General features: G+C 53.1%; 6 protein-coding genes across 6 annotated transcripts; 3 read left to right on the top strand and 3 right to left on the bottom strand.

Annotated features, from left to right (window-relative positions):
• Positions 1-4,244: 4,244 nt before the first annotated feature.
• DSM5745_03616 (uncharacterized protein) lies at positions 4,245-4,989 on the bottom strand (the record flags this gene model as incomplete). The annotated part of the gene is made up of 4 exons (XM_026745632.1): positions 4,245-4,365; positions 4,415-4,542; positions 4,609-4,785; positions 4,852-4,989. The coding sequence occupies 4 exons, from the start codon at positions 4,987-4,989 to the stop codon at positions 4,245-4,247; spliced, it is 564 nt and encodes a 187-aa protein (XP_026606498.1).
• A 490-nt stretch (positions 4,990-5,479) lies between these two features.
• DSM5745_03615 (uncharacterized protein) lies at positions 5,480-6,639 on the bottom strand (the record flags this gene model as incomplete). Its single annotated transcript, XM_026745631.1, has 2 exons — positions 5,480-6,199; positions 6,250-6,639. 2 exons carry the CDS (start codon positions 6,637-6,639, stop codon positions 5,480-5,482), a joined length of 1,110 nt encoding a protein of 369 aa, XP_026606497.1.
• A 3,192-nt stretch (positions 6,640-9,831) lies between these two features.
• DSM5745_03614 (uncharacterized protein) lies at positions 9,832-10,440 on the bottom strand (the record flags this gene model as incomplete). Its single annotated transcript, XM_026745630.1, has 2 exons — positions 9,832-10,285; positions 10,334-10,440. 2 exons carry the CDS (start codon positions 10,438-10,440, stop codon positions 9,832-9,834), a joined length of 561 nt encoding a protein of 186 aa, XP_026606496.1.
• Positions 10,441-11,630: 1,190 nt separating this feature from the next.
• DSM5745_03613 (uncharacterized protein) lies at positions 11,631-12,236 on the top strand (the record flags this gene model as incomplete). The annotated part of the gene is made up of 2 exons (XM_026745629.1): positions 11,631-12,120; positions 12,175-12,236. The coding sequence occupies 2 exons, from the start codon at positions 11,631-11,633 to the stop codon at positions 12,234-12,236; spliced, it is 552 nt and encodes a 183-aa protein (XP_026606495.1).
• Positions 12,237-13,251: 1,015 nt separating this feature from the next.
• Positions 13,252-14,825, top strand: DSM5745_03612 (bZIP transcription factor; the record flags this gene model as incomplete). Its single annotated transcript, XM_026745628.1, has 4 exons — positions 13,252-13,534; positions 13,588-14,207; positions 14,255-14,364; positions 14,411-14,825. 4 exons carry the CDS (start codon positions 13,252-13,254, stop codon positions 14,823-14,825), a joined length of 1,428 nt encoding a protein of 475 aa, XP_026606494.1.
• A 628-nt stretch (positions 14,826-15,453) lies between these two features.
• DSM5745_03611 (Zn(II)2Cys6 transcription factor) lies at positions 15,454-17,735 on the top strand (the record flags this gene model as incomplete). The annotated part of the gene is made up of 4 exons (XM_026745627.1): positions 15,454-16,436; positions 16,578-16,876; positions 16,926-17,061; positions 17,213-17,735. The coding sequence occupies 4 exons, from the start codon at positions 15,454-15,456 to the stop codon at positions 17,733-17,735; spliced, it is 1,941 nt and encodes a 646-aa protein (XP_026606493.1).
• Positions 17,736-18,808: the final 1,073 nt, after the last annotated feature.

Here is an 18,808-nt window from a genome sequence, read left to right as displayed (position 1 = left end):
GGGCGATATGGGAGGGCTTTGTTCAGAAAGCGATTTAGATGGCCCAGGACAAGGAGAACGTGAGAGCTTGAGCCAAACAAAGAGGCGTTTGGGCCCTGAACTGATAGAAGCTTTGTTTGCAGTGTGTTTGAGTGATCAGTAAACAATGGCCGAGACCCATGGACAATGGGGAGATGTTTGGACTTTCCAAGTTGGCGACTCGCTTCATTGCACCTCCATAGGTATCAACTACCTAACTACGATCCCCTCACATGGTATCTTTGGTGGCAGGTGGACGCAACGTACGATATTTCCTGGACGTTAAAACAAAAGGCACGATATGTTGTGCGGTAGAAGAACAGGGATCCGGTTGAAGGTGCATTGCGAAGGGAGCGCAAGGCTCATGGTCCAAGACTTCGCTCAAGAGCTTGCTTCTCATCACCCGTTTGGGGTTGAGTTAAGAGTAGATAAGGGTCCAAGCCCGTGAGGTTTCGGAACTTGGCTCTTGACTATGCCTCCTCGCCATCAACGCCGGTATAGATTTTACTAAATGCATACATGTACCTTGCAGCGCTGGAAGCTGGCTCATGCAGGAAGCTTGTAACCGGTGACCAAGCTCTGTCCACCGTGGCAGCCACCTCCATTGGCAGAAGAGTCCAACGCAAGTGTCATATTCTCAAGGCACGAATAGCCCGATATGCCCGGCCCCGTCCCCACTCTAACTGGAGTCCCAAGCATGAAATACGGGAGACGTTGAACAAATCGTATCCTCCTGGATAAGTATCAAGAGGTGGATCAATTCTCGGCTTGCTCTTGTGCTAGGAGGAATACCAGAAAGTATCCTGTACGCCCGTCTGAGCTGCTGCGACAATTGCCAAAAGGTAGGGCCCCATCCCAGCTGTGTACTCTTTGCAAAATCATACTCCCCATACGTTGTTAGCAGCACCCTACCACGCACAATCGCACACAGTCCACTCTGTAAGAACTGTGGATTGGTTATGTTAGGGTATTCGTGGCCTAGACTACGACTGGTAGATTTTACTATATGAATGAATGCAGCTCTCAAGCAAACAGAATTCATGACTCTCAATCTGGTACTAACTATTCAAAGGCCACGGTTCAACAGTTCATCACACATATCAAAAGATCCAACCCCCAAATATCACGGCATTGGATGAGTCCCCGTGCCGTCATGTCCCAGAGTGATGCCGTGCTCTACAGATGTAGGTATGCATCAGCAGCACTCACTTTCTGCTCCCGGGCATCGTGAGGATGATACAATTCTCATAGTTGCTATCCCTCTCCTGTTTCACAGCAAACGTCAAGCATTCTGGGAAACAAAGGACAAAGCAAGTTAGCACTGGGTTGGCCATCTGACTCAGTAGTATAGACACATACCAAGCATAGTCAGCTTCTGGTTCTTATTGGAGTCGCTCTGCAGGAACAACATTTCCGCGTATTTACCCCCCTCTCCCTCTTCCAGGAAGGTCCGAAACTCCCGCAAGGTTAAACCTGTGGATACAAAGTAGCTTTAGCATGCTTATTCGATATGGCCATGGCGAGCTCCTACCAGTTCCGTCTTCATCCTTCGCGTTCAAATACCTAAGCGTTAGCGTGGCCGTCTGACTGGGGACGTGATCGTCGAGAGGGGCAGCGGTTCTATGGCAATTGTCCACAGAACAAGCTATCGTGGCGATGCTCAGAAGGGGTAGCGGATGGCCTTACATGTTCGCTGTAGAAGTCGACGAGGTTGCCGATAAAGCCAAACTCAATGTATGGAATCTGTAGGTGGAAGGGGGGGTTAGTTGGGGGAATTTGATCATCGCGCGAGGAAAGAAAACAGAGTGAAGCCAGCCAGACGTACAGCAGGGGGAGGTGTATTCTCCTCGTCTTTCGCAGTTCCCTGAGTGGTCGACATGTTCAATGGTTGCGGAAGGCTGTCGGGGCAGTATGAGTTGTAGCGAGCTTTCTGGGAACTGGATTGAAGGATGTCAAAGCGATGCGGATGCTTCAAGATTGAAGTCGATCTCAAGTGCGGACGGCCATCTTATAGAGCCACCAAAGAAACATTCAATCGAGGTGGAGGGTCACCTGCAACGGTGGCGTGAGTCTGCTCCCAGCTTACATCCCGGGGTCGCCAGTGTACGCTACCGAATGGGAGCGCAAGGAGCTCTGCCAGGAAAGAAGGCGATGCATGTCAGAATCCCATGTCGCATCGATTGCTCATGAGACCTCACAAGGAGAGCAGCCGGAGTAGCTGGAGAGGCCATGGTTGGCCGGTGCCAACCCTGCGTGAGATTTGCGCAACAGCACAAACCCTAACTCTCCCACCGAGCCGGTTCAGTGGCAATCCCACCTTCAATTGCCCTAGATCTCTTGGTTACGCAGTACAGAGGAACCTATGGAGCTGTCTTCCTACGATAATGACACTGGACGCCTCGTTCATCGCTGACTACCAGTTAATGCAGACAGACAACATCCGAAGCCGTCCACTTGACGTATGCTGAAAATCCGGTTTTCGCCCTCGTGTCGCCATGGCGCATTGCATTTTGCTGTGCTTACCACAACTTACCATCCCTTCACCTCCCAACGCCAGGCCATATACCTAACCATATTAGAAGGCGAGTGGTTAGCAAAAGTCCAAGACACGGAGCAAACCGAACCAAACCGAATCACACTTTTGAAGCTACGGTAGGGCTACTATTCAAGGATCTCCAGCAGAGCACAGCGCTTTTTTAGCCGTGAAAAAGAGAAAGAGGTGCCCTTGGGGTTACTTCAGCTCTCCCGAGAAATCCCTGCTTTGATTCACCTTTCATACGGTGGGTTTTATTAGCATCGTGATGGAGCATTAGGATTACGCCATCTGAAGCTCCCAACTGCCACTATTATCCACCGAACCTGAGCTGCAATGCGGACGAACATGTCGCACAGAATGCACGTAAGACGATGGTTGCAGAGGCATGAAAGTATTTTGTCTTGATTCCAAATAGGCTCCGGAGACTACACGTACAGGTGGAGGCATGCGTAAGACGCAGTATGTACAGGGATGCATGTGTTTTACCAAGATGAGGTGGTATAGGATATACTCAAGCGCCGACTGTCTACGTAGTTGGGCGATAGGATCCATCATCTCCCTGCGTTGCATGCTCTGACGCGATAAACAGACCGGTCATCCAATGTGAGCTGAAGAAAGTTAGACTTATTGCTTATTGTTCTGACCCCTGTCCAAACCAGTGCTCCTGGCTTCAGCGTGATAGGCTGGCTCTTCACCTTTCCGGTAGAGCCGAGGCCCGGTAAGAAGACTCTTCACGGTTTTGTAGCTTGGCCATGGTGTTTAGCTTGCAGCAGCGTGACATACAGTCGGGGCAGCTAACTTGACGGGTTTGGAGTTTATTGCTGGCGTTATGCTGGTATACAAAGTGGGTGATAAGAGAACAATGGGCTTAAGATGGTTGAGAAGGCTCGTGGTATCCAGGCAGGATACCGCCTGGGCGATCTTCTGATTAGGGTGTAAGGGCAAGTGGTAGGTCCTCTGGTAAAGCATGGCCAAAAGTTAGTCTGACCATATATTAACTGACTTGTCCGTGTACAGGTGATCCCCGGTTATTTTGGAAGAAAGAAGGGATGGCAGGGCTGGCACTCCATGCCACACTTGTCTTTATAAAAGACTCATAATTGTCACGCATGTCAGACCGACTCTGTATTGCCTGGTCCCCTTAGCGTAGTGGTATCAGAAGTACTTTGGTCTATATCAGGCCTGGTTTTGCAATGTGGTCTTAATATCAAATGCCCAGAGTAGACCTTCTGTGGGCTTGAGTTGGTAGAGTAGCATACCCTACCCTGTTGGTGTGATGGGTCCACAAATCACGTTCCCAGTAACTTCAAATGGTCGAGCGCTGTCTCGTAGAAACTCACAATTGACGCTGTCCAAGGATATACAAGCAGCGCTACATTCACCACCTGCAAAGGCCTTCACGCCCCCAGGCTGATTTCAGGCCATCTAACCTGTCAAGCTGAGCGAGGACCACAGCAACTGCGAGTCAATTCTTGTCGATACTGTGGTCAACAACAACTCGCAAGTATGCATTACCACGTAGTTAGTGTCCCAAGCATCTATACCCTATTCCTGGTAACACACAACTATTAGTTCTTGTTCTTACATGAAAACCTGAAGAGGCATCCGGCCACTACCGCTTCTCCATTGCGCGTTCTCGGGGGTATAAAGAAATCGGAACATCTCACGCAGAAGCGGCGACCAGGGGAAGTTAGGAGTGGCCCTTAGAGGAGGGATGTGCCCGGAGCGGCGTAATATGGGATTCCCCAGGGGAGGAGACGTGCACCGCGAAGTTGCCGAAGCCAAACCGGATTGCATCGCGCTGGTGATCGCTTGGATTGAGCAGCTGGCCCTGCTCAAGGCGCTGTTCCATCTGCGTACCATCGCAGCTGGGTGTCTGGCGGCAGTGTTCTGCAATGCCAGATGAATGCCGTAAGGTAATCCACGGGATCTATCACGGGGAGAAACTCGATTCGCACCAGCTCCGCGAGCGGAGTCATGCGCGGGGCCTGTAGGTAGAACAAGGTTAGTGACAGTTCATGCTCATGAAGATGGAGATGGTGCCTGGGACGCACAAGAACAGCTTGTATAAAAACTATCCGTGTTCCGGTCTGACGGTCGATAATTCCGTCGTGGTGGCTCCACGAGAAATGTTCGCGGTGATTCCGGAGGGCGCGGGCACAGCGGACGTCCGGACTGCGCGCGTCCTGATTCTCATTTCCAGGAATAGGGGCGACCATGATCGTTATCTCCTATTGTAGAATCCACTGGTTAGCTCGACGCTTCCTAGTCACACGTTTCGGGGCTGGATGACTTACTCTAATGGGAGGTAGCATTAGGCCATAATGGACCCGCGCGTAGTCACCGGCGACCACGATGGAAAGATCGTCAAGATGGGCAACTGTGAGCACTTGCAGTACTCGTCGGAGAACAAGCCTTTCCGTTCTGGAGGTCATCGTTCGGAGATTGGGACAAGGTCTCGGTGTTCGTGGTGGGAAGAAGAGAGGTCGGCGCAGTGGTCTTGCGAAAAGAGTGAGTTGAACAGCGAAACGGAGAGCTAGCGAAGGAGATGGAGACGGAGAGAAGGAAGGAGAGCAGCGAAGGCAAGAGATGCCCCGCGATGGGAATGTTTGTTTCATTGTGCTGTAGACAAAGGACACCGCCTGAGAACCACCACCATCGGCGCACAATCCCTTCATTATGCTGCAGGCAGAACAGAAGAGGCAGCGGAGAGCAACAACAAGTGAAGACGCCACAGGAGCACGAATACTCGCAGGCAGAACAGAAGAAGTAGCGGAGAGCAACAACAAGCGCTGACATCACACGAGTATGAATACTCGCAGGTAAACCAAAAGAAGTAGCGGAGAGCAACAACAAGCGAAGACACCACAACAGTATGAGTCGTAGCGGAAGCCTCAGAAGCATCGCAACATGGTGCTCAGCCTATTATTCAAACATGTGTGCTTTGTTCGGGGGGATATCAGGCAGCTCGCCCGCCAAAATCAGCTCCGATCTGAGTTTGAAAAAGGGCACAAACTGGTTCATGCCTTCGGGTATACGAGATTTGACTGCGCCCCAGGCATCCACAAAACGTGGCCCGATCTTGTATCTGACCTCGTCGTCGTGGGGCATGAAGAAAAGGATCATGCCGAACCAGAGCTTTTGGTCCATCTCCTGGAGATGGCCAAAGTCCCGACAGAACAAAAAGATGAGACCTTCGAGCAACGCCCAAGGCGTGAGCACCTGGATGGGATATTGACCCGTCCAAGGACCAGTTCGATTTTTGCCTGTTGGCAGGCGGTTGGAGTCGGAGGTGGTGAGGTTTCTGTCGTCTTTTGCAGGAGGCCCGACGTTCATCGTTGGCAGCCACCAGAGTTGGGCGGACTTCTTGTACAGCGACAGGAGGCGATACTCGTCAGACTGCTTTTCGGTATGATAGTGGACTGCGGCGACGGGGTGGTAGCGGTCAAACGCCATCGATGCGATCGCTACCGCACTTCGCTGTTCCGGGGTCCCGTTCAGGAAGATGTCGCGCCACTGGTCTTCAGGGAACCGGTCGTCGCTTAGCTCGAAGCATTTTGGGTGCGTGCAGGCTGTGAAGCCGGCAGCAGCAAGTACCTTTTTGGCGTCGTCAACCTTGTCATCTGCGATAACAAACTGAACTTCCTGGCGCAGCTGTCAGTGTGAGACATTTAAACGGAGGAATAATAACATACGTGATTACCCTGGTCGGACGCAGCCAGGGCTAGGGCCAGCCATCCCCAGAGGACATTGGGAATGCCAGCCTGGTCCAGGAGACGGGCAACGTCAACTGAGACAGCCTCTATTAGCCACGGGGTAAATAGGCAGGGCGTCCTGGAGATGTACAGGCCAACTTTCCGCCATTCTTTGGGACTGGCATTTTGCGAGCTGCGGGGAGGTCGAATAGGTGGTTTGTGGGCCTGTATGTTATGCAGGGTTGTCACGTCGAGAACCAAGGGGGCTTTCGCGAGCTTTATGGCCACCGGGTCTACCAACCGATCTCCGAAACAATATTTCCATCGACACCAGAACTTCTCTGCGACTTCAGCAATTCGAGCATCCAGGCCGTGAAACGCATCGTCCATCCCGTGTCTCACATGTCAGAAAGTGAGTAAGTGAGTATGATAGTACTTGGTGACGCCGTCCAAGCCAAAACAAAGGAAGTGAGATCCAACCCCCGTCTGGAAAAGCCTGACCTAGCCGTTTAGACGAAGATTCAATTGGCGAGAAAGTAAATTGCCATTTGTCGCTCGCTTTGTTTGGCTTGCAATGAATCGCTCATTTGTGCCATCCCCGGAGCCAACCTGTCCGCGGATCGCCGACCCTCAAAGTTGCCTATTGTCATGCTTGACAATAACGGCCAACTTGGTAGGTCGTCTGCGCTGCGCTGAAAACCCCAGCACCCTTATCGATCACCTAGCCCCGACCATGGTTGGAAGGACGGTGCCGTCTTTGTACAACGTGAACGTGCGCCTCGAGTCAGAGCTCTCACGAATGAGTTTACCGGCTGGAGTTGGTTCCTCCTTGCATACCCGCTGAACCAACTCGCCTCAACCACGGTTGGACGGACGCGGCTGACTTGACCGATGCTGAACCTCCAACCCCGGGTCAGAACTCTCGGCGTAAAGTGTCAACGAGGTGGTCCTCCCGCTCGCGCGGATCTCGTGCGCGTGGTCTTCACCGTCCCGTCCGCGTTCCGCCCGCACCTTGTTGTTCCGACCGCCAGAAGTCGACGCGAGTACCATTCCCGCGGAGAGGTGAAGACTCCTCACAGGTGAGCCAAGATAACGTGCGCTGAGCCCAGGTCGCAACGCAGCCGGGGTGACATGCAAAAGCCGCACCGCGTCAGCCACTGAACTCTCACTCCGCACGGGCTCACGGAACCGCAAGAAGATGGACTGGACGTTCTCGACCTCGTGATTCTACCGACGGACTTCTCCTCCCTTCCCTTTGTCTTCTCCGATCGCGTGTAGGCAAGGCCACCACGGGGAATCGCGCGAACATCGGTCTTTCCTGTGCCGGCCGCGTGGAAGGGGCGTTCTTCTTTGTGCTCTGATGCGTCATCGAATTCGATACGAATAGTTCGCAAGGAAAGGCGTCGATTCTCGAGATAATGCGAGTTGTTAATAAGTTCGTCGATCCATGGTAGGGGCAAGGGCCGACCGTTTTCGTGCGACCGTGTCTTCAGGTCTGGGACATGGCGTAACAGCTGTCAGCAGAGGAAAGAAAACTTGTAACGGCTCAATAGAACCCAATCATTCTCGCACTTCCATTGTTATTCGCTGAATTGCCGGAGTTCAAGAGGAAACTACCATACTCCGTACGGCGCGGGGTAAATCGGACCACGGACTGGCAGACTCCGTACTGGTAGGCCCTTGTTCTGCCGGCAGAATCATAAGCCGAGCGTCACGATCTTCTCCAGTCCGTCAGTGAGCCCCAGATACTGCCGTCATCATGCGTAGAAAATATTCTTGAAGAAACTGTGCAAGAACCGGTCTCTTCTAGCTATGATCACCTTGTAACTTGTACCCAGTGGGCAATAACATTGTACGGTGCAAGGATGCGGAGAATGAGGCGGGATCAGTTCTGAGCAGTTCGATTGGTCCATGTTCTAGCCAGGCTAGGGCGGCTTCCGCAGTGGTGGAACGCCCTGTCCACTCAGTAGCCCCGCCGGGTAAATGTCGTCGCAGCGGCTACCGGGACAGCGCTCCCCAACCTACTTGATGTCGCCTATATCTATCGTGCCGTGAAGGCTTTGGCAGTTGCGCCGGGAAACCTACCCCTCTTTCATGGGACTGTATTTCTCTTGGTCGGCGATCGCCAAAAACGCCCCACGGCATCCTGGCCTAGGGCTGGGGTGCATGCTGAGTTTCGCAAGACTCCATCGTTCACAGCCATAATCTGGACCAGCAAAAGCATTGCTAATTGGTATACCACCTGACCAGCACTGGCTCCAGTCCCCCAGATTCCGCGGTCTGCTCGGCATGGAAGCTTGAGAATCGATGAGCTCTTAGAAAGCTACCTATGCCCCCCTCCTCGATCGAACCATCAGCACAGATTGAACGGAACCAAAATGACTCGAAGCGTACAGGGCTTGGGGGGCACAATGTCCTAAATGACCTCTAGCTGGTGCTTACGATGGTAGAGCGCACGGGCTCCGTGGCTGCGGGACATTATGTCACCTACTTGAATGTGAGCAGGGTGTGATTTCCCTCTCAATTCACGCCATTGCAAGGCCTGTGCTGCGTTCAGCATCCTGCAGTAGATAAGTACCACCGGGCAAGACAGTAAAAAAGTAGCGCTTCTACATACTCACCTCCATCTAGAAACAGCACCATTCAGTAATTATCGTGAGGATAGGGTGGATTTAGATGCGAGTTCCGCAATATAGAAAGGTTAAGGTTACCTACCTACCTACCTTGTAATGCACCTCAGTCAACGACATTTATCGTTCCTTAAATCTCACCATTCAACTCTGTCCCTAAGGTTATGCTTGGCGAGAACATCAAGCCGACAATAGCTTGACAGTACTCAAGTTACAACCGTCATCTAGAGGCACTGCCACACCCCGGTGAACGCAACTAGGGCAAGGCCGCACACGTGTCCGTGGCCAAGCCGTCTTACAAATTACGACAGAAGAGTCCAAGGTTCAATTCACATGGTACTACCTTCTAATTGGCGTAAGATAAGCCCCTCTCGCCCGTAATCTTCATTTCAACGGCTGAGGACTCTTCCCATGGACTTGCTGCACGCAAGAGCGCCAAACTACGTATCATGTCTCGCACACGACCTAGGTAATCTTTTCTTTCCACGGGCTGTGCTTATTAGGAACGAGACTAATGCGATAATGAGAGGGTTGGCGACGCAGGGGTCTGCAAGGTGGTGCATGGCTTCCAATCAGAGTCATGACGGGCTGCGGGATAGATTGCGGAGAAGGGGTCACTGAGTCAGTTAATATATGTGTTTGCGCAGGGGGAGCGACGTCATCGCAATGGTTGCTTTACTGGAAGGATGGATGGGAGATATGCATTGATATTATTGAGAGGCTTACCTGCAGCTGGGTGTAATGTAGGGTAGAGTGAACCTTGAGTCGCGAGCTACAAAGAGGGCGACGCAGCTAGGTTGGAGAGAACGTAGACCAATGGATATCGTAGCTTATTCCCATGATACCCCGTTATCGCCTAGTGCTCGGGGTATTATGATAGTGCCAAGCTCCGTATCATGCAGACGATGCGCAAAGCGATTTCCCCAATGACGCACCCCCTCCGACGCCAGCCCTAAAGCACCACAGCCAAACCAAGTACCCCCAGCGCACCGAGCAAACCGACAGCAACCTCACCAGTAGCATGCGAGGCAAAGCCGCTGGACGTCTCCGAAGCTGGACTATCATTCTCTGCACTGTCTCCACCCTCAGAGGTAGACGTCGGCGCAGGCGTCCGAGTGGCGTTAAGATCGACGTCGCCCTCATCAACCTGGGACTTCATTGCAAGAACGTAGCTTTTGACATCTGTTGGAAGGTCCTCATACCAGCTCGGGGTGTTGCCGGCTTGGAACTCGGACGCGATGGAGCTGCGGCCGGTCGGTACCAGAAGCTGCGCGAGCACGGTGGGAGGGACGGCGGTGATGATTTCCTTGATGAGCGACGATGGGGGTTGCAGCAGATTGCCACCGGGTGCTGTGTAGTTCACTGTGTAAGGGGTGGCACTTGGGAACATGGAGAGGAGCTCGTCTCTATGCAAATGTTAGCTGGTTGAAGGGACCTCACGACAAAGAACTTACGCAGCGTTCTGAATCTCAGTCGCGTTGACTGTAGCGGTGACTTCGTTGGCTCCAAGAGCGCCGATGGTGCCCAGGAGCCCGGGGGCAATGAAGCGAAAGAAGTGCATACTCAAACGCTGTTTGTGGTTGCCGGATGAAGTTGAGATTCAGCGAAAGGGCCGTTCAAGTGGCATTGAACATGTTTACCATCAGACTACAGGCCATGTGCAAAGCGACGCGGTAAAACTTATACCAAAATGCGGGGATATATCGATCGGGCATGCGAGTGGTCTCTGGGGTAAGCCATCTGAAGGCACCAGCGAGTCGACTCAGGGCTTGCTCTGGCACCATTGGTCGAGTGCGAATACAAAATCCTTGCGCCTTTGTAGGCCGAAGCCGCTGTCAAACCTCGGAGATCTTGAGAGGCTGTTATGAGCAATTGTTGCGATTGGCTTGTATACGGCAGATCTGACTCGGCCCGCATGAATCAGGGTCTTGCGGGGAAAGATCCGAACAACCGCCGCGGTGCCTGGCTCCATCTAAGCCCAGACCTCATTTTTAGCATACTGTCAGTCATTCATTGATCTTCATCGTTGCGGGTTGTTTCAACCGAGGGTGGCGCTTGGATTCCGTCGTGCTGAGGTCAAAGCAGGCTGGAGTGAGACATTGCGACGTGTTGATCTCGAATCCATGTCATGTTGGAGGCGGGAAGCAAGGCTGGACAGACATTGATCCTCCTATCGAGTCACGCTGTGCTCAATCTAGGGACAAGGTCAGTTTTGCCAATCTTGGCTAGAGTCGCTGCCAGTACACTCCGGAGTGTAGCCGGGTGGATAGCAGTAGCATCCTTGGCCGCCACTACCTTCCAATAGATCTTATACTCTGCGCTGCGAATTCAAATCACTAAGCCCTTGCAGTATTTCAGAAGCAAGTAATCTGACCCTTTCCTCCCGAGTCATGGAAACTGAGTCGAAAACAATGCGAATACGAAAGTCAAATTGCAGATTTCCAGGTCTCTACAATGACAATCGCCACTGCAACAGGCCCAACGCGGCCTTGTCGGCCCTGGACCCCGCAACCATCTCCGCAACAGCAACGATAGCCTCGTGAAGGTGATCGATCGGTATATTGACTTCAAGAATGTGATAGCCGCCAAGGCCAGCGGAGAAGAGACGGACGCCAGCTATAAAGAGCTCAAAGACGTCTCCGAGCGAAGTTAGCCAGCTCAGTCGCCTGACCAGCACCTCCACCGGAAGCAAATCACTGCATTGCTACCTTCAACCTTGACAAGCACTCCTGCACAGTTCATAAACCCAACATGAAGTTCTTCCAGTACTTTACCGCGGCTCTGCTACCAGTGACTGCGTTCGCCATCCCCGCCGCGGAGCCCGATCCCAAGGCAGCTGCGGTCCCAGCAACCATCACCGCGGACGACTTCCACGTCCTCATCAAGCGACAGACAGACCTCGGCGGTCTTATTGGAGACTTGACCGAATCGTTGGGCGCCATCAAGGACCTCCTGTCCACCGACAGCTTGAACAATATCAACACGGTCGTGACCAAGCTCGCAGAACTGCTTTCGGACCCTACCACCGCTCAGATTAAGAGCTTGGTTGGTACCGCAGCGGATCTCCTTGGTGGCGATGCTGTTGGGAACCTCATCGACCAAATCCCTGCTCTTCTCGAGAGCGTCGGCGGCCTCCTGAACGAGGAGACTCTCAACAAAATCACCACGCTGCTGAACAACGCTTCGCTGCTCTTGACTGAGGAGTTTGCCAACAATGTCAGGGACCTCGTCAATGATATCGGTAGGCTTTTGTCTTTTCGTCCGTGGCCGGTATGACCAGTGCTAACACAATCAGCTCCTCTCGTCTCCGCCGTCGCTCAGGTCATTTCAGCACTCCTGGGCGCTTTACTGGGGTAGATTGGCAGGAATTAAGCAAGGGGGCTTTGGCTGCTGCAGGATGCAGGCCGGCTGAGTAGCGTGCTTAGAACCCTGACGCTGTGCCTAGCTTAGAACCCAGGATGTGGCCGCAGGACTAGGACGCACTGGGCGTGCTTGTTGCCACGGCTTCGGTCGGTGATAATGAAGTAATCTTAATGAACGGGTCATGATGCAGAGGCGGGAGTCTTCCATGTTGATGCCGTAGAGTTCCCCGATAGTAGCTATAATACCTACCCGGGTAAGCTCTGTCAAGTCAAGGGTCATAATCAGGAGAGACAGACAGAGTACTCCGTACCATAGCCATTCTCGACCCGGCTGGAGCGTTTTTCCAGGCCGAGCGCAGTCTTGGCGGGCAGACTGGCAGCAGCCGGCTATCCAGCTCCTCTCCACCGAATCAGTCCACTCCCCCTTTTTAGACATTCCTTGCTGGCCCAATCGAACGTGTGCGATTTGTTGAATTGTTCAGGTCCTTGAGTCGCCGACTCCACGTTCTGCTCACCCCAGTCCATCCTAGTTCCCACGTTCCAGCGCCCCCAGACCTCGTTCCCCGCTTCAACACCACCCCTCCTTCGTTATTATTTCCGACCCCCTTGCCTTCCTTCCTGCAGGCTGTCGTCGCCATCGTTTCACCAGTCCCTGACTGCCTATCAGCACTGGGCTATCACGGCAGGCACAGCGCAGCGGAACCGGATCCATCCGGGGTTCGCATCGCTGCCACGCGTGAAGAGGCGGGGGGTGAGTCTTAGCACCTGGGCTTTAATCTAAGGCAATAAACTTCGCGGGGAAGGGATCTCTTGACGCATCATCGATCGCCGGCTTTTTAACGGGCCCGGCTGGCATGTGAATCGTTTTTTCTTCTTTTGTCTGTCTGCCGCAGTGACACCGAATCTCCAAGTGACTCCTCGACGAACCGAGGGCCCCAAGCCTCCCTACTTACTTAAGTGATCGGTCGCTCTCTGCCTTTCCTTGTTCACCGACGAGCTTTTTCATCGTGATGGAACCCGCCCGCAAGGCGCCAAAGACAACCAAGTTGACGGGCGATCGCGCGGCCCGGAAGCGAGAGCAGGACCGGCAAGCTCAGAGAAGCGCGAGGGAAAAGACAAGACAAAGGATTGCGGCGCTCGAGGATCGGATCGAGACGTTGACTCGTTTTCACAAAAGCGGAAATATTCAAGAATTGATCGAAGAACTGGATGCGCAGAGGAAAGCGAACGAAGCGCTCCAATCTACGCTACGGTCGATTCAAAAGGCTATTAGCGGGGGTCTTGCTGATGCAAGTAAGTCAGTCGCTTACCTGGATAGGACCGTGCTGACGTTCTGCTTCACCTAGGCGTCGCTCTCAAAAGCCTTGATACCGTGAAACAGCCCCCCGACGGATCGATCTCGTCCGATAGCGACCACAGCAAGAATATTGGGTCCAATGGCCGTGGTCCTGAAGGCGCGCAACAATCAAGCTTCGTCGGCCCGGGCCACCATACTCACGTCCAGTCTGCAAGTCCGCCTTTTGAAGAACCAAGCATCATCGACAGATATTCCCCGAACGGCACATACGTGGGTCTGCCCGACGGGTTGTCGATAGCGGGAAAACCCCCAGATGATGTCCACGTCCCATTCAATAGCACCATGCACACCTTTCCCCTCGACATGCCAATGCCACTTCAAGCTTTTCACTCGAGCGAGTCTCAGTGCGGCTGCTGTAAACAGCTACTCTACATGAACGACATGCTCGGCCGATTTGCGCTCACTTGCACACGAAGCATGGCGGACCAGAGAATGCGCGACAGTGACATTGCAATCCGTGCTATAGTCCATGGCTGGGAGGCCGTCACCCATCTGTACCCGCTAGATCCCGTCTGGACCATGCTTCGAACGGCCGACGAGACAGTATGGCGTAGCTGCGGGTTGGTGGAACGGCTGGCAATCTTGCGAGTCGTCAGCTTAATGCTACGAGTATGTTGGGCATCTTCTTACTCCCTGTTAGTGCTAACGTTCCTTAGCATCTGTCTGACCCATCTGAAGCAAATCTGACCCATCTTCCGATGTTCATGCGACAGCGGCCCTCCCAGCATCGCATCATACACAAACCGCTGATAGACTTCGTCGTGTGGTGAGTCGGCAATGGAGGATTTGGTGACCATGACTGACGAACAAAGGCCCCCGCTACGTGAGCGCTTGATCATGTACCCTCATCAGCACTGCTCCGACAAATTCTGGTCCATGTTCTGGACCTGTTTTCGCTTCACCTGGCCTTACCGTCTGCAGGATGCCTTCATTCAACAGGGCCAGACAGGTCTTTATCGGTATTCGGACGCATTCACCAAGTCCTTCTACGACCTGCAAAACTGGTGCATGACAGACGACTTCGTACGCGAGTTCCCCGACCTCGAAGCGGACTTGAACGTGCTCCCGACCGGCGCGGACCCCCCGCCAGTCACTGTCAGCAGTGATACACTAGCTATGACTAATAGAGCGATCAGCCATGACGCTGTGGGCCGTCTCGATCCCGTTGCTGCGAACATGTTTACGGCATTTCCGGCAGATTGGTCGACGCGGAATCAGCTCTTCTAGGCTTTTGGTTTGCATTGGCGTTTTTGTACATTAGCGGTGCATAGGCGTTAGGATACCAGGTCTGCAATATTTTTGTGTACATTTATGGCTGAGGATTCATGTCAATACTTTAAGATATCATGTTACTGTCTTCTTGCTCTGCTTACTGGAATAAAATGTTCGCTCTGTTTTCACATACTATGGGGAACCTGGCTCTAACCCAAGAATATATATTTGTCAGTTTGGGGGAACAGGAAGGTCGATAGGAAGTCGCGACAATCCCCGGAAAGACATGATTTATCTCGCCATTCTCATCGACTCTTCAAAGCCCGCCTCCAAAACTCATGAATCCCATGCTGCTTTGCTTGAACTGGCTTAGACGGGACAGACTCACGTGATGCGGAAATACATCTGCGCCGTATATCCGAGACCCGGCGTTTGGCCCACTCCCACTGACTTCAAGACACATCCAACGCCTTTTCTTCGCACAACCCATCGTTGGCAAAGGCCGACCTGCTCCAGAGTTATATCCGACCTTTTTCCGCCGTGTGAACACATCCAATGGTTGACACAGAGCCTGAGACTACGCCTAAGTGAACACATCCAATGGCTGAGACCGTCTGAGACTTCGCCTAAGTGAACACATCCAATGGCTGACGCAGAGTCTGAGACTACGCCTAAGTGGCGTCTACCAAAGGCTTGCGAGGAGTGTCGCACTCGTAAGATCAAATGCTCAGGCGAGAACCCATGCAAGACTTGCCGCATGAGGCGGACGCCCTGCCTATACCGGGAGGTCGTGCGACAGCGGAAGAAGAAGCATGAGAGCATTCGAGGCAGCAATCGCACCGAGGAGAGACTGGAAGATGGACTCTCTGCCTCTCGCCCCGAGTCAGGCCAGCCGGGACTCCACCGCGAGGAGCCGCCTCTCAGCTTCAACAATAGCGTCTCGGCCACCCATATGACGTCCTCGTCCAACAAGGTCCAGCTTTATTACGGCTCTACGTCTCACTTTAGTCTCATGCACGAGATCTACCGGGATTTGACGTCCCACCCCGCCGGGCACCCGGAGCAGGGACCCCACGGCCGCGTGGAGGAAGCCGGGGCTGGCTTGGACATGCTTAGCTTTCGCACCATCTTCTTTGGCATCCCCGCAGATCCCCATAAGGATCCGTCTCGGGGATCAAGTGGGGTGGACCCTCATGTCATGTTCCTGTCATACGAGCTCGCCAGCTTGTTCTTGGACGCGTTTTTGTCCACCCTCTATGGCCTACTGCCCGTCTGGCCGACGGAAGTTTTCCGCCAGCGGTTGAAGCAGCTATACGGGCCTCGTGCTGCGTCGAATACCGAAACATATCATTCTGTTTTTATGATGGCGCTGGCGCTGGGGGCGCTGGTATCAGAGCATCATGCCTGGGGAGACATTCTGTACGAACGAGTCAAGGCGTCCTGCAATGTTCTCGATGATACTGTCAACCTTCAAACGGTGCAGCTGTTTATGTTCATGATAAGTTTCCTGTCTTGTTCGCTGCGACTCGCACTGACTTCCGCACGCCCACTTTCAGAACGAGGTGGGGAGGCCAAACTCGTGCTATCTTCATTTGGGCGCTGCTGCGCGAAAGGCAATCTCCGCTGGTTTGCACAAAGAGTCGCCTCACGGGAATAGTGACAGCGTCGAGTGTGCCGAGGAGCGGCGGAGGACATTTTGGTACCTTTACATTTATGAGAAGTTAGTCGCCTTGCCCTTGAACCAGTCCACGGTCTGACAATCTGCAGCTGGATATGCTTTCATCTCGGACGCCCCAGCTCGCTTTCACGGAGAGATGTCGGAATTCCTACACCTCAAGACCCGTTCTGCCTGGCCTTGCTGAATCTTTCTGAGGCCATGGTCCGATCCGCCGATGAGCTGTATGGCCGACACCACGAGTCCCTGTTGCAAATGTGGAGGATTGCAAAGTCAATCTGGGATGATGTGCGGCCGTTCGACTCCAAGATGAAACGTGCGTTAGGCTTTGGGCTTGACAAGCGGCCCCAGCCTGGCGGCGTCGGAGTGCAGCAGACCATGTGCATTACCTGTGAGTATGCGTTCATGATCTAAACCTAGACAGCGACTGACCGGTAAAGTGTACTATCACACCATTCTCCTGACATTCCGTCCATTCCTCATTTTCAGAGGTCGGTGGAATCAGGGTAGGACACAGGCCCCAGAAGAGGCCAAGACGAAACGCGAGATTCCGGACTGGCTCAACCAGGCTTGCGGGTATGCGCTCAGTGCAGCTTGTCGAACCATCCATTTTCTGTGCGAGTCCTATACCGCCAATGAGCTAGTTAGGGTACGACACTAAACTTCCACGAGACGGCAAAGGCTAACGGCGTTAGGGAATCCGATACCATTCCTACTTCCTCTCCAGTTCATGCTTCGCGCTCATATTCGACCTCATCCACGGCCAAGATCTGGCCGCGTCCCATCTCCCTTGGATCTACGCAACATTAAAAGCTTTGAAAAGCATGTACCCGGCAGATGCAGTCGACGCGTCAATCAGAGCGATCCAAACAATCCTCAAACAGCTAGACCCCTCGTACGAATGGGGTCCGCCGACGCAGACAGAACCTCGGAATCCGCCCTACGCATTCAATCAGAATCATGCACCAAGCACCATACCCCGGCCATACGGAGCGCCGCCGATGCAGCACCATCATTCGCCATCTACGCTCACGACTCCTCTTCCCCAACCCGACCCATTGCTATACGACTTCCAAGGTAACTCGCTCGACCAGGGTATGCATATGCCCTCTACGACTGGGAGTACGGGGACTGGCGAGGACCTGCTGGATTTTACATTGTCGGATATGGGCTGGGATTTTGACTTTTCGACCATGGACCTTGAGACGTTTTGTTCGCTGAATTCTGTGTTTGATGTGCCTATGGCTTGATTTTCCACGATTGACGTCTTTCATCAAGTCATCAAGCTGGCCGGCACCGACAACGCTTTCGAAGAACGCTTTCGCGAAAGTCAACATCGCGAGTCCATCGCCAGTCCTGATTTATGGCCGTGGCCCAGTTTCCGGAAGCATACGTTCCACCGCGGAGACCTTGTGCAGTATACCCGGAGACGGCAAATTACCGTTAGGTTCCTGTCACGTACTCAGGACCCTGCAAGACACTACCATCCACCTCGCCAGTGGGTGACGATCGGTGCATGCCGTGAGGGTGTATAACCTCATGGATGTGACTGGGACGAAGCAGCAACGTAAATAAAATGATTGCGAGCTTACCCCCGGCAAGCAGTGCCTTAGCCCTACCTAGATCCACACACACTTCCACCCCAGCCCGTCTAGTCGCTCTTGATATTAGCCAACGCGTTCTTGTCGTCGCGTCTGCTATTCTATCCAGGCGGGCCATCAGCGTTCCACACATACTCTTGATAATCCTGCTCCATCCAATACCGTGGCTCTCCCCGCACTACGAACACGGAATGCATACCTCAACACCGCCGAAAATAATACCACTTTTCATTCCAAGCCTCTTGACCTTTGTCCGAGACCTGTTAGAAACAATATTAGTGTTGGCAACTATAGTTACGTAGCCTCCAGTTCCCTCTGGTACCTTCCCTGGCGCAAACCTTACACGACGACAAAGGAACGCGAACGCATATAGAGTTAAGCAAGGATCCTGTATGGTACCATGTATAACCTTTTCCCTGTATTTGTAGGCTGCGTAGATATAGATATAAATAAATATACCCATCCGTTAACGCCCAACTGTGTGGTGCTGACAGGGAGGGAGCCTAGACAGGCTTACCTGGCGTACGGAGCGGCCAACATTGTACTAGGCAAAGGGTCTTTCAATATCCATCAACGGGGTTGAATCCGAACCCGAGTTCGAGTTCGAGTTCGAGTTCGAGTTCGAGCTCTGGTTGAAACAGGACGTCCCGGGACAGAGCTGTGGCACTGGCTTTATTTCATTTCACCCAGCCGGCACGCAAGGCCATGGTGTCCGCTAATAC

This window comes from Aspergillus mulundensis (genome assembly GCF_003369625.1).
Source record: "Aspergillus mulundensis strain DSM 5745 chromosome Unknown scaffold_2, whole genome shotgun sequence".
NCBI lineage: Eukaryota > Fungi > Ascomycota > Eurotiomycetes > Eurotiales > Aspergillaceae > Aspergillus > Aspergillus mulundensis.
This window is presented reverse-complemented; position numbering and strand designations above follow the sequence as displayed.